We start from the raw sequence: 14,882 nt of genomic DNA on the forward strand, positions 1-14,882 counted from the left end.
CAACGTCCCTGGGCAACCTGTTTCAGTGTCTCACCGCCCTCACTGTAAAGAATTCCTTTCTAATCTCCAGTATAAATCTGCCCTCCTCAAGCTTAAAGCCATTCCCTCTCCTATCACTACAAGTCCTTGTAAAACTGGAGCCGTGCCTTTCATTACAGAGAATCCCCCTGAGCTGCAGATTTAATCAGGGTTGTGTATTACTGCAGTCTTGTTTGTAGAAAACTTGCTTCATGGTTGGAGATGAAGCTGTTTATCCCTTCCACTTGAAAAGGGGTCCATAAACTTCTCTGTGCAGCTTGCTACACAGGTTGCCAGAGATTTACTAGCAGTGAATGACAAATTTTTCTAGCTGCCCAGCATAAAGCCCACCTATGTACTTGCAGGAGCACTGAGCTGGGGAGCTGTAGGCTTTCCTCCCAAGCCCATGGCTGAACTGTGGGTACAGTCACCCTGTCAGGAGGTAGTGCTGGCAGTGAACTGCCTGCTGATCCCTCCTGCCTGTTAAAAATGTCAGCAGTGAGCTATTGAATGGATTTTGCTAACACAAGAGCTCTCTAATAAGCTGCCACTGTGATAAGCAGAAATGCTTGAATTATTAATGTCCTGTTCAATGAGGAGTGCAGGTGATGTGCAGTGGGCAGGGAGTGAAGTCACAAGCTGAGTGAGTACAGAAGGAATCAGCAGAGTTCAGTGCCAGTGGGCAAAGGTCCTGGAGACAGAGCGGTGAGGGATTAGCCAGGGACTGTTGCAAAAGGCAACCTTTCTGCTGCAACTTTGCAAGCCATTGCTCACCTCTGACGTGGCCCTCGCCTAAGAGGGACACAGAGATCATAGAGTAATAGAATGGTCTGGTTTGGAAGGGACCTCCAAACGTCATCTGGTCTAACCCTCTCTGCAGTAAGAAAGCAGGAACATCCTCGATTAGATCAGGTTGCCCAGAACCCTCTTGAGCCTTGAATAACTCCAAGGATGGGGCCTCACCTACCTCCCTGGGCAAACTGTCCCACTACCCTTGCAGTAAAGAAATTGTTCCATGATCCAGGAGATTAAATACTTGGTGTTCCCCATCATAGGAAGGACATAGAGCTATTGGAGTGTCCAGAGGAGGGCCATAAAGATGATCCAAGGACTGGAGCACCTGTGCTATGAGAATAGTTTGAGGGAGCTTGGGTTGTTCAGCTGCTCTGCAAGTTGAAATAATTACAGCAAGAATGAGCTGTCAGATCTCCTGCCAGTGTTTAGGAAGGAAAGGATGGTTGCACACTGATGCCAGCTTCCCTGATGCTCTGACTGGTTGATGCCATCAGAAGCAAATCTCAAATGGAAGAGGTAAAAATTTTGCCACAGGAGCATAGCATTCCCTGGGTGATCTCACAACCCATGGAAGGAAGCCAGCCAGTGACATTGGGGAGGAGATGAGAGCCAGAGACAAGCTCAGCTCTGAATCAGCCTCTCCAAAAGTCTCCCTCTCCATCAGTTTTTAATGAGCATAGAAAAACAGGGACCCTTGGCTACAGGCAGCAGTGCTGTGTGAATGGCCTCCCCCCTTGGTACTTCAGCTGCAGCTCTGTGCCCTGATGGTGTTAAGCACTGGCAGAATGGGAGCAGGGTTTATCACTTTCAGATGTATATCTACTCACTGTCTATTGTGAGAGAGCAGAGTTTGACCCGTCTGGAGCTCTCACAACATTTCCCAAACCTGAGGATAACTCGGTAAATTTACTTTTGTTTTGGATACCTCTGTATGCTTGTGAAACTTCATTGACTGAAATGATGATGAAGGGGTTTTGGATGTGGGGGAGAGGTAAAGAGGAAAAAAAGTCAGAGAGGGCAAGTGTGAGTGTCCAATGTGCTTTCTTTACTTTTCCTTAGTCTGACTTGCCCGTGTGCCACTTGGGTGGGAGAGGGGGCTTGACTTCATTCTCCCCCCCCCCCCAACCTTGTTTATTTAACCTGCCTATTAACCTCGTCTTACCAAAGGCAGAAACCCTCCAGGGCAAAGAACTTCCCTTGCTACTGTGCTTGTAAAACACCTGGCAGAAGGGGGCCACTTTCTGAGAGCTGCTGTAAGCAAAACACCCGGCAAACCCTGAATCCAGTGGAAGGACTCCCTGCGGCTGATGAGAAGGGGATGTAGAGGGGGAGGGGGTGGCAGTGCTGCTAAGCGGGCTCTCCAGCCTCAGCCTGTGTCATGGAAAACGGCAAGTGTCCCTGCGGAGCAGCGCTGGAATGCTGCAATTGTAAAGGCCGGTGGAGGTCTGCAGCTCCTTTCAACAGTGGAAACATTGTAGATTCATAAAACGTGTTAGTCAGAAAGTTTACAACTTGCCTTCCTCAGGGCAAGGGAAAAATCTATACTGCAGCTTTTAGATAAACATTTAATGTTCCATGGGAACGTGCCTATGGAAGTGCTGTGAAGTCCCAGCATTAAGAGGCTCTGATTTGTTGGGAGGCAAAGCAAACGCTAGTTTTGTGTATTTTCTCTTAGCTGCAGTGCTGGTTAAAGTGGGTTTTATTTTCTTTAGCATAGTTTCCGGTAGTGCTGTGTTATGTGCCTAAAACTACCCAATATTTACAGCAACAAATTCTAAAAGAGAGAAAAGAGGTCAAGATGAAAATGCACTCTAGTGCATAGCTTTGGTGGATGCAAAGGTGAGTAAGGCTCACCTAAAATGACAGGGTCTAAATATTGGTTTGTAGAGGCAGCTGCAAATTTTGCTGCTCTTTTAGTCTTCCTTTCCAAAGGGATGTGTTCCTCTGTGATGTGTGCTAGATTGTGTGTTCCTGCTCTGGCAGGGGGGGGTTGGACTTGATGATCTCCTTGGGTCCCTTCCAACCCTTAATATCATGTGATCATAAATGGCTATATAAAATGTAGGAATAATTGGTGTCATTAATGAAGATGGACTTAACCAAAGTCATTGGACTCTTCTGCCAAATCCACAAGCTCCAAAGTCTCCACCTTGCAATCCTTTTCTAGTACATGCATGTAGTCTGTGGGGTTTGACTCACCACTTGGATTTTAGACCTTTCCCACTCCCTGCTTCAAGATAATTGTGTTTGATGCTGAGTTAACACTGATGAACTGGCAGACCATTAGGCCTTGTGGTAAAAGGAGGGGAGTTTTTTCTAATCTGTTTTCATGGATTCATTAGATAAAGCTGATTTTTTCCCTTTGGCTTGCCTTTTCTGAACAGTCAGAATCCAAAGCGGAGCTGGAAAGAAGCATCCAGTTGAAATGGTCCTTAAGAGAAATCACATTTCTCCCTTACCAGTCTGCATTGTCCTTGGGCTTTTGCAGCAGCCTCCATGACCTCTGACAACCAAACATATTTACTGTCTCTTTATTTCTCCATCAGCAGCACAAGGCAGTATCTTCCTGTGCATGCTTTGTGCAGCATTTAGGGCTGCAGGGCCAGCTGGATCCGTGAGGATGTTGTGTAAAACACTTCACAGGCTTTTCTTACCCTGGAGTTCTAGGGAAGCCAAGCTCACAAGAGCTGCCATGTTGTCTGTCTCACTGCTGTCACCCACAAAAGATGTTTAAGCTTGTTGGTAAGCTTCAATAAGGTTTCACAAAAGGAGTAATTAAATGAAAAAAGTAATGGAAGTTCTTGTAAGCCCTATGGAAATGAGCACTGCTGTAGTGCAGAGCCTCAAATTAGTGTCTGTCCCTGAGTAGCAGTTTTGGGTTGAGCTGAGCTGATTGTGGTTTTGCTGGTGTGACGAAGCAGCAGTGCCACGTGGGACCCAGCTATTCAGGAAAGGCCCTTGGGAGCTGAGGCTGCAGTAGCTCCCAAGAATCTGCTGTGACAGGGGCACTGAAAGCAAGTGGGAAGTCTTCAATTCTGCAACCCCTCAAATTACTTGTTTGAAAACCATGTTTGCTTAGTGTGACAGTGAAGAGCTGCTCTTCTGGTCTCCAAAAGCTGTAGAGGATGTCAGACTTTGCTGCCAGGCTGTGGGCACAAAGAGCAACTGCTAGGACTCTGCTTTGAGCTGTAGCTGACAGGCTCTTGGGTATCACAGGAAGTGATGTGAACACATTTTTCTCACCTTTCTTTCATTCCAAATTCCATTTCATGGCTGCCTTTACAAAGAAGTGGTAAGAAATTATCCCAGAAGAAATGCAGTGTCAGCTTGTTGATCACAGTTTTTGCTCACTCTTGGGAGACTCCATCTCCAACCTTGCCTCCAGTTCTGGTGTCCCCAGCATAAGGACACAGAGCTGGTGGACTGAGTGATCCAAGGGCTGCAGCACCTCTCCTGTGAGGACAGCTGAGGGAGCTGAGGTTGTTCAGCTTGCTGTGGAGAGGACTCCAGGAGGACCTTAGAGCTGCTTTCTAATCCCTGATCCTCGAGGAAGGCCACAGAGAGACTTTTCTTGAGGGAGTCCAGAGACAGGACAAGGGGGAATGGTTTGAAGCTGAGGGAGAGCAGGGTTAGACTGGATCTGAGGAAGAAATTCTTCAGTCTTCAGGTGGTGATAATCTGGAATAGGCTGCCCAAGGAGGCTGTGGCTGCCTTACGCCTGGGGGTGGTGAAGGTCAGGTTGGATGAGGCCTTGAGTAGTTGAGTCTAGTTGAGAGATGTCTCTGCCCATGGTGGGGAGGTTGGAGGAGCTGATCTCTGAGGTCCCTTCCAAGCCATTCTAGGATTGTATGTCAGAGCCAAGCCTTTACTGTGTTCCTAGACTAGATCCTTCAGCTCAGGGGTATGGCTCTGTGATAGGTAGTGCCTTAGCATAGCATTCCCCCCACTGCTCCCATGCAGTCCAGTCTCACACTCCTATTTTCATTCTAAGCACTGTCCTGGTTGTCTCAGGTCAGTTACCTAGCAGAAGAGACAAATGGTTTCCTGTTTTTTTTTAATTTAATTTTTTAAGTCAGGAGACTGAGCAGGAATTGTTGCTGATAAAACTTCTTGTTCTGAAATCTGCTTGCTGGCTGCTTCTTCTCATTGAGCTGATACACCAATGTGTTTTTTCTATATTTATTAAAGATAGAGTTTTTTAAATCCCCAAAATAAGCAGGATTTAGGTAATGGCAGTGCAAGCCTGGACAAAACAGTTTGTTGTCTGCAGATAATGGCATCTGGCAGATTTGGCATGTTAATACTTCACTTCTTGGGTGATAAAAAGGGTGCCTTGTTCTGCACAGGTTGTAATTACTCTTCCTCCACTGAAAATTCCACTTTATGCTTTAATTTGAGGAAGTAGCTGGGGATTTTCACTGTGATTTGCAACTTACAGCCTTTCTGGTTGGCTGTGAAAGGGTGAAAACAGTCAAGAAAGGCCTAGAATGTACTGGTTTTAGCAGCTGCCTCCTCCAGTGGCTCTTTCAGACTTACAAAGATGAAGTATGAGCATGGTTTGGGCTTGGAGTTTAGAATGTGGTAAAAAGCAAACATCAATAAGCCCATCTTGATGTCTTTACCAAACAGACATTTTCTTAATGAAGTCTAATTATAGACCTGACACAGAAGGAGCTGTTCTGAAAACAGCTTGCTGGGGTGGAAAGGAAAAGGTGTGTGCACTGTTGGTGTGGTGGGTGCTGTGACTGTTGTTTTAAAGTCTCCTTTCCATATATCATTAAGAATAAAAAGAAACACCAAAAACTCCTGAGAGATGGAAATAGAGAGAACTAAACATTCCAAGCAGAGTGGGAAGTCACAACCAGGCCTTGCTTGCTTGTTCTGCACAGTCATGGTACCTCAGGAAGAGACACACAGAGTCACAGAATATTAGGGGTTGGAAGGGACCTCTGGAGATCACTGAGTCCAAGCCCCTAGCCAGAGCAGGATCACCCAGGCCAGGTCACACAGGAATACTTCCAGGTTGGTTTGGAAGGTCTCCAGAGAAGGAGACTCCACAACCTCTCTGGGCAGCCTGTTCCAGGGCTCTGGCACCCTCACAGTGAGAAAGCTTTTCCTTATGCTGCCCCTTAACACTGCCCCATCTCCTGCAACAGAAATGCTGCTTTCTGGTAGCGGGTTAAGCCCCACAAACCTGCTTGTAAACTAATTCCATCCTGCTCTTCTCCTAGGTGGATTTGCTGACTTCTCCAGCTCCTTCCCGGGTCTCTGTGAAGGAAAATCTCCACTCATCCCTACTTGCATTTCTCAGCCCTGCCTACCTGTCTCCAACACTGGCCCAACCAGAATCCTGCCTCACCTCTATCTGGGGTGTCAGAGGGACGTCCTCAACAAGGTGAGCATTCTGGGTGCCACGTTATTCACTTGGATGAGTGTACAACCTCCTCATGTCTTTGTCCATGCTTCTGTCCTATGGCATCTTCACAGCTCTTAAACATCTAAAGTAAATAAATAGCTGTCTAGAGTAAGCTATGGAAAACTGTGTGAAACACATTTGGCATTAAATACTTGGATTGGGGAGAGGGAAGGAGGGCTTCACCCTAGCATATTGGCTTAATTATGCATTTATGCATTATTAATAATGCATTTAGATTTCATACAGGTTTTAGACCAAATGTGCATCATTTTAGATCTGCCAGCTTGTCGGTACCTGAAGGGGATTGCAAGAAGGCTGCAGAAGGACTGTTTGCAAAGGCCTGCAGTGACAGGGTGAGGGCAATGGTTTGAAATGAGAGAAGAGTAGATTTAGATTGGATGGGAGGAACAAGTTCTGAACCATGAGGGTGATGGAACACTGCAACAGGTTGCCCTGGGAGTTAGTTCATAGAATCATCCAGGTTGGAAGAGACCTCCAGGATCATCCAGTCCAACCTATCCCCCAGCCCTATCCAGTCAACCAAACCATGGCACTAAGTGCCTCATCCAGGCTTTTCTTGAACACCTCCAGGGATGGTGACTCCACCACCTCCCTGGGCAGCCCATTCCAATGCCAATCACTCTCTCTGCCAACAACTTCCTCCTAACATCCAGCCTATACTTCCCCAGGCACAACTTGAGACTGTGTCCCCTTGTTCTGTTGCTGCTTGCCTGGGAGAAGAGACCAACCCCACCTGGCTACAACCTCCCTTCAGGTAGTTGTAGACAGCAATGAGGTCACCCCTGAGCCTCCTTTTCTCTAGGCTAAACAACCCCAGCTCCCAGTACCATTGTAATGGTATGGGCAGGATCTGTTCCTAAATTAATATAATTTATTAATTTTGATGTTTGGCAATCTCAGCACAGACCGTATTTTTTAATAATAGGTTCTTTGCCCAGTCATGGAAAGTATTACACAAAGGGAAATAAACAGAGAATCTAGAACACTTAAAATATTACTAGCAATAATATAACAAACATTAAACTATTTTGGAAAGAGAATTTTGCAGCCAATATGTCACTTGCCCTCAAGGGAGACCTGAGAGGCTCCTTTCTGCTGAGGCAGAAGGCACAATAGAATTCAGTTCTAGAGAGGCTTTTGAATATTTATTCACAAAGCATCCTCTCCAGATTCCTGGGACTGACTTCGAGTTTCCAGACAGTACCCAAACACTTGAAGGGAGTCTGTCAGTGTCTTAGTAGCATTGAGGCTTCTAGATCTTCCCAGGCTCTAACAGGGTGCTGGGAAAGAGGCAGACAATCTCTGAACTGATCCTGGTTCCTCTTTGACTCCAGACTCGGTGCAGAGGTACAGGCAGGATGTCTTGCAGACTTCTCTCCACGTTGTGAGACACTTAATGCCTTCTCCTGGTAAACCTGAGGCACAGCAAGTTTCCAGGTAGTCAAAGCTCAGACATCAAAGCTAAGCTGGTCTGAAGAATGAGGCAGAACAAAGCAGTGAAGCAGAGCAGAATACAGTGCTTGCGACTTAGCTCCATTTATGTTATTTGCCCAAGTGTAATGGCTCCTTTGTCCACAGAGATTCACCAGTCAGAATGGCACTTTGCCAAAACTGACCATATTAGGTGAAACCAGGGCTTGCTTACCATTATTTGGGCAAGACACCAATAACTGCATAAACACCTGTGGGTACCTGTTTATCACGTTGGGAGGGGACATAATGGCCCAAGCCTTTGTTTTCCTCCCACCCTTGCTTCCCCCATCAGCAGAAGGGTAGGGCAAGCTGGACATGTTTTAGGCCTATTGGCCTTCCACAAGAGTAGTTGAGGCCCCATGCCTGGAGATATTCAAGGTCAGGCTGGACAAGGCTCTGAGCAAACTGATCTAGTGGAGGATGTCCCTGCTGACTGCTGGGAGGTTGGACTGGATGAGCTTTGGAGGTCTCCTCCAACCCAAACCATTCTATGATTTCTTAGAGAGCTGTATGCAAGCCAGTTTATATTTACTACTCCTGATGAGATTTACTTCCTTTTAAAGAAGATCTTTGCTGGTCTGTGTGAAAGGCAAACTAACCCAGACAGGAGTGACAGTGTCCCTTCTGGACTCTAACGTAAGAGAAAACATCCTGCTGTTATGAGCCTGAAGGAACCTCCTGCTTACTTCCCATGTTTTGTACCAGCATTTAAACTGTGAACCTAAAAGCTACTTGCAGAACTATTTCATTTTCTTCCAGACCTGGATTTTATTTCCTGGAACAAAATAACATTTCAGAGTGCCATCAGCTTTCAGATTAAACAAGTCATAAAGTGTACATAGGCTGACAAAAGAGCATTTACCTTCTTCTCACAAATCTGTTAGCATTGGCATTTCAGGATCTTCCTCCCATCATAACTCACTTCGTCCTCCCATGTGCCTTACAAAGAAGGCACTGTTATGGTTATTATATGGGAGCATTTGGCACAAGAATGATTGATGCTTCACAACAGAGGAAGGCAGAACTTATTTCTTTAGCCTTACTCTCAAACACAAGCACTAACACACTTTTGGGTGGCTTTCTGGCTCAGAGGTTTCAGGCTTGGCAGCAGCAGCCTTCTCTTTCCTGTTTGGATAATTAATTCCACCTCAAACCCCTGTGGAATCATGGTGGTTGGACTCTCCAGGCCACCAGCACTTCTGCTTTAAAAAAACTAATGAGGATTTCTGTTCTTCCAAATGTATCAAGCCTAACAGCACCCCTTAGCCATGTTCTGAACAAACACAGATCATGGCAGTCCATTTGTTAGAGATACCTTCATTGCCTCTCTTCTTTATCCATGATAAAGTTCATGACCTTGCATACTCTTTCACAGCTGCTATTTCAGGTCTTCTTCACCCACCTTTTTGCAGTGACAGCTGCAGGGCAGGGGTTCAGTGTAGTGATCTAAATCATAATCCTAGAATGGCTCAGGTTTGAAGGGACCTCAGAGCTCATCTACTCAACCCTCCCCACCGTAGGCATGGACACCTCTCAACTAGACTCAGATGCTCAAGGCTTCATCCAACCTGGCCTTCAACACCCCTCCAGGAAGAAGGCAGCCACAGCCTTCCTGGGCAGTCTATTCCAGAGTCTCACCACCCTCATATGGAAGAACTTCTTCCTTAGATCCAGTGTAACCCTGCTCTCCCTCAGCTTCAAACCATTCCCCTTTGTCCTTGTCTCTAGACACCCTCAGGAAAAGTCCCTCTGCAGCCTTCCTGGAGGATTCCTTCAGGGATTGGGAGGCAGCTCTGAGGTCTCCCCAGACTCTTCTCCAGGCTGAACAACCCCAGCTCCTTCACCCTGTCCTCATAGCAGAGGTTCTGCAGCCTTTGGATCATCTTTGTGGCTTCCTCTGGACTCTCTCACCAGCTCTGTGCTCTTCTCATGCTGGGGGAACCAGAATGTAACTACAGGATTGTAAACCATGAAGCAGAACTCCTGCAGAACTGCCATTAGCATTATGTGAAAATGATCTTAATCAGGGTCTTCAGCCCCAGCTCAGCTCTTTTCCTGCAGGGCTTTGAGTGAGTTTTGTGCATTGCCTTAGAGACAAGTAAGTCCACAAACACTTCAAGAAGTGACTGCAGGAGGCATCAGTTTCCTTTGGTGTTTCTCACCATTATCTGTGCTGGAGCAAGCTAAGTCTTAGATGTTGGATTCAGAAAACAGATATTGAAGGCAGCAAACTCTCTATGGGAAGTGTGTGGCTGTCTAGTCAGACTGCAGGGTGAGGATTTAAGCTAAACATTCCATAATGTGATGCTTCCTTGTGGCAGGAAGAATTCTGCCATCCTTGCTGATGTTAGCTTGGTTTCTATGGGCTTTGCACTCTTGGTGTTACCTGCACACACTGAGGGCTCTCAGTAAAACACGGAGAATTAAAAGCTGAGGAATTATCTTTTTCACACACAAAAGTGCACCTAGAGCAGTCCCACCACAACCTGCAGGTTTTTTTTTAGCTTCACAGTGTGACAGAGGTCCCATTTGACTTCTCTAGGCTTAATCTTTCTCTGTTTTACAGGAGCTGATGCAGCAGAATGACATTTGCTACGTACTGAATGCCAGCAATACTTGTCCAAAGCCTGATTTTATTCCAGAATCCCATTTCCTGAGAGTGCCTGTGAATGACAGCTTTTGTGAGAAGATTTTGCCCTGGCTGGATAAATCAGTGGATTTTATAGGTGAGGAGAAAATTTCACTGCTCTCTTTAAAACAGTTTCTGGATTCCATTTTAGTCTGCCTTGCTGTTTTGACTGGAGAAGACTTGAGTGCTTCCAGGGTGGTATGAATACACCCTAAGGATCTACCTACATAGCACCAGTACTTGGTAAGCACAGAAGTAAAATAACAGGGAGAGATTCTGCCACTACGTGCTCCATCACCTATGGAGTAAAGACACCTTTAAAGAGCACAACTCTGCTTCCTGGCAGCCAGGTAGATGCCTGATCTACATCTGCAGAGAGCGAATTAGATGAATGGACATCCAAATCTTGTCCTCAGCTTTGAGAATTGAGTTAGTCAGATCTGAACTGGCCAAGTGGTTCCAGCAGGAATGCGTGCTCTGTACTGGCATATAAAATTGGGAGCAATCTCCTCTCACAGCCATCTAAAGAGGTTTGTCTGTGTGTACTTCACAAGGTGCAGTAAGCTTCTCATGTCCTCAAGAGTTTGTTCTACACTTGGTGCTGTGCAGTGCTAGAGAAAAGAAGGGATTTTTGTGCCAAGCTTCCATGAAGTCTGCAGTTAGCTGTGGCACATTGGGCTGCTTTGTACAGTTACAAATGACTGCTTTCTGTGCAAGCCTTCCACCATGCTGTAATGCTGCTGGCTTTGACACTTGCTCATCTCTTTGCTGTGCAGAGAAAGCAAAAGCCTCAAATGGCCATGTCTTGGTGCACTGCCTGGCTGGAATATCACGCTCTGCCACCATCGCCATCGCTTACATCATGAAGAGAATGGATATGTCCTTGGATGAAGCTTACAGGTAGGCACAACCTTTACCCCCATACTAATTCTTGTGCTTGTTGGCTTCTTTTTAAGGTGCACGATAAAATGTTGTATAACTAAGAGTAGGAGCAAATGTATTAATTTTCTGGCAGTTGACTGGGCTCTGCACACTCTTGCTTCCAATCATAGAATGGTCTGGATAGGAAGTGACCTCCAAAGGTCATCCAGTCCAATCCCACTGCAGTCAGCAGGGACATCCTCCACTAGAGCAGGTTGCTCAGAGCCTTGTTCAGCTTCACTTTGAGTAGCTCCAGAGATGGGGCCTCAGCTACCTCCCTAGGGTATCTGTTCCAGTGCACTTGGCCTTCTTGAACTGGGACCCACCTCTCAAGCCTTATGGGGACACAAAGATGAACATTTTCTAGTCCCTTCTGGTACATTATTTCTGTTGGACTTCCTTTTTTAGCTGAGGAACAAAATCATGTACAGAGTGAAAAAGATGCATGTAGGAAGTGCCTCACTTCAGCCATCTGCCATGGCATTTAGAGAGTTCCCAGTTCCTCACTGGGGCCCTGCTGACAGCTGGGTGGGTGTGCAATGAGTTCAGTGTGGATGGTGAAACAGGTTTGGCTGGAGCCACAGCTGAAAGCTGAGTGTTACAGAGGTAAAAATTCTTCACTGAAAGTGATTGGCATTGGAATGGGCTGCCCTGGGAGGTGGTGGAGTCACCACCCCTGGAAGTGTTTAAAAAGAGACTGGATGTGGCACTTGGTGCTACAGTTTAGTTGACTAGATGATGTTGGGTGATAGGTTGGACTTGATCTCAAAGGTCTTTTCCAACCTGATTAATTCTATGAGGTACAGAGACTGTGGCTGTGAATGGATCTTGTGTAAGGTGTGAGCCTGAGTCACTAACAAATGCCTGTGGGCTTGGGTGTTTGCGCTGCAGTGGTCTGGGCTCTTAACCCAGAGTGTGAAGGATTAATCAGGCCAGGCCTTTTTCTCTTTGCACTGTAAACACTGCACAAGTGCTGTAAAACATAGGTTCTGTTTTGCCAGCTTTTCTTTGCTAGAGCTTAGTGAGAGCCAGCTGCAGCAAACTGCACTCATTGGTTTGGGATCTCTCCTTGGCGAAGCTTGAAAGAGAAATACTCAGAGTAAAGAGGAGTCTCTGGAGAAAATGTTTGTCTGATGCTATTACAAACAGAAAGAGGTGACACTGTTACTTGAGGTGAAAGATCTGAGGAAATCAAAGTATTCAATCTTGACTGCATGAGGGAAACAAACAGGGAAAGGCAGCTAGGCACCTTTTCTAATTGGACAAGAGAAAAAAAAGGGTGTTTGGAAAGGAAGAAGTTTGCAAAGCTTTCAAAATCATCAGAGGGATGCAGTAGACTTTCTCATTCCTTTAAAAGCTAGATTTAAATGTGGGACTGCCCAATACATGGGCAGGATGAGAAGGTGGAAGGAACCAGAGTGAGGAAGAGGCTACCATAACACAAGCCCAAAATTGCAGTGCTGCCCAGCAAGTCATTGCTTTTCATGACCAGCCCAGTAACAACTATCTTTGACCAGAAAGAAAAACCCAAGGGAATGAAGATTGTGTGAATGCTTGTGGGCAATCTACTTATGCTGCACTAACCCCACTCCCCAAATTAAATGTTAAGAGCTCAAGAATCTCTGCTGAGGTGAATTCCTTGTTTCCTCCAGTTGGTAGTGTCACATTTCCTTGGTGGAACCTTCCACTTCCAGTTTGTGCAGCCTGACATTCCAGGGGTTCCTGTCAGCTTGGCTGTTCCTAATATTGGTTAGGTTTGGGTTGATACTTGTCTTATGCTTCTCTGCATGTTTTGCAGCAGTTCATCTCTGAGTTGTTCTCTGGCTGTGATTCATGCCTGCACACTCACCTTTGGTACCCATCCTTGGAGATACCTGAATCACATTTCGTATCCCCACGTGCTTGTAGTACCTTTAGCTCTGGAAAGTTTCCTCCTTTGTGAATTCCCTTCTCAGCTGCTTCGTTGTAGTTTCAGGAATGGTGTTAGAACAAGATGCCGAAGGAGGAGGGCTTTGGGAAGCTCCTTGCTTTACAACCTGTTAGAAAGCAGAGTGCTTCCTTAGCTCTGTTGCAGCTCAGGCAGGAAGATTGCCTTTGGCCTGAGCTCTGCAGTACCTGCCATGACTTCTAATACTTCAGGCTTTCACACATTTGAGAGTCCTGGTTCAGGGCAATACATGAAGCATGCACTGCACCTCCACATTCGACCCAAGCAGGCAAGGGCATGCTCAGATTGGTGCAGGCAGGTGGGTCAGGATACTTCCTACAGGTTCACTCTTCCAGGGGGTTGGCAAGACTGTGACCCTTCACTACTGAGCACCCACAGCCTTTGAGAGAGTATTTTTGTTCTAATGATGCCTTTGCTTCTTTCTGGTTTTCTTGGTGATTTCAGTGGTCAATACCAGCATATGGTAGTTATCACTGCTAGTAGATAAGGCCAACGTGTGTCAGAGCTCTTTGTCTTGCCTGACAAAGGTCATCAGGGCTGGAAGGCTCACTGCAGTAACAGCATGAGCTGAAAGGAACATGGGATTTCACCCTTTCAGCAAGGAAAAGGTGATTCACCTTCTGCAGCATCGGGGAGGCCAAGGTCTCCTAGGTTATGCTCTGATGATGTTCATGCAGAACTTGAGCTCTTAACTTTGGTCAGAAACTGAGGTAGCAGAGATGCAACTCGTTAAAGGAAATATAAGGAAAGTTACTCCTTCAAACCTTGTTGTGGACATCATATAGAGGTAGAAAGAGAATGGCTTCTCTTTTTAGCACCTTTAAGTAAGCTACACAGAGCTTTGAGAGCATCCTGCACGGTCTTGAAGGCTGCCTTTTGTTTTTTCTCATCCATGCCTCCTGTGCTTTACTGACCCTGAATCCAGGCCTGCTGACAAGATCAGGCTGTTAAGAGTCACTTTAGGGTTATCTCAGGTCTGAGCCTGATGTCCTTACAGAATCACAGAATGCCAGGTTGGAAGGAACCCAAGGATCGTCTGTTCCAACCTTTCTAGGTGACAGTGGAATTGAAATGAGCTGTCCCAGGACCCTGTCATGATGAGTCTTGAAACTGTCCAATGTAGGGAAATCCACTCATTTCCCTGGGAGATGATTTAGATGTCTGACTGTTCTCATGGGGAAAAAATGTTCTTCTGGAGTCCAGTTGGAATCTCCCTAGCAATAACTTGTACCCATCACCCCTTATCTCTTCTACAGGACTCCTTGTAAAATAAGGAGTCTCCATCCTCCTGGTAGGTACCCTTTATGTACTGGTCCATGGTAATAAGGTCTTCCCTAAGTCTTCTCAAGTCTGAACAGACCCAGCTCTCTGAGGCTTTTCTCACATGACAGGGCTTCCAGTTCCTCTGATCATTCTTCTGGCCCTTCTCTGGGGACTTTCCATCCTGTCCACTTCTTTTATGTACAGTGGGGACCAAAACTGCACACAGTGCTCCAGGTTTTATCTAACCGGCACTGAGCAGAATGGGACAATGACTTCTTTCTCTCTGTGCTGATGCCCTTGTTGCTGCAACCCAGCATCCTGTTGGACTTCTTTGCCACTGTATCACACTGCGCACTCCTGCTGAGCTTGTTGCCTGCCAAGACCCCCAGGTCCCTTTC

General features: G+C 46.3%; 1 protein-coding gene across 2 annotated transcripts in view; it reads left to right on the forward strand.

The window, feature by feature from the left end:
* DUSP16 (dual specificity phosphatase 16) overlaps window positions 1-14,882 on the forward strand; it is a 68,990-nt gene that overhangs the window by 49,533 nt on the left and 4,575 nt on the right. For both annotated transcript variants that reach the window (XM_064142293.1, XM_064142292.1), the window contains exons 5-7: window positions 6,045-6,208; window positions 10,290-10,449; window positions 11,129-11,252. In XM_064142293.1, coding sequence (XP_063998363.1) covers window positions 6,045-6,208; window positions 10,290-10,449; window positions 11,129-11,252 — 448 coding nt within the window. The remainder of the gene's footprint in view (window positions 1-6,044; window positions 6,209-10,289; window positions 10,450-11,128; window positions 11,253-14,882) is intronic.

This window comes from Pogoniulus pusillus, chromosome 4, assembly GCF_015220805.1.
Source record: "Pogoniulus pusillus isolate bPogPus1 chromosome 4, bPogPus1.pri, whole genome shotgun sequence".
NCBI classification, from domain to species: Eukaryota; Metazoa; Chordata; class Aves; order Piciformes; family Lybiidae; genus Pogoniulus; species Pogoniulus pusillus.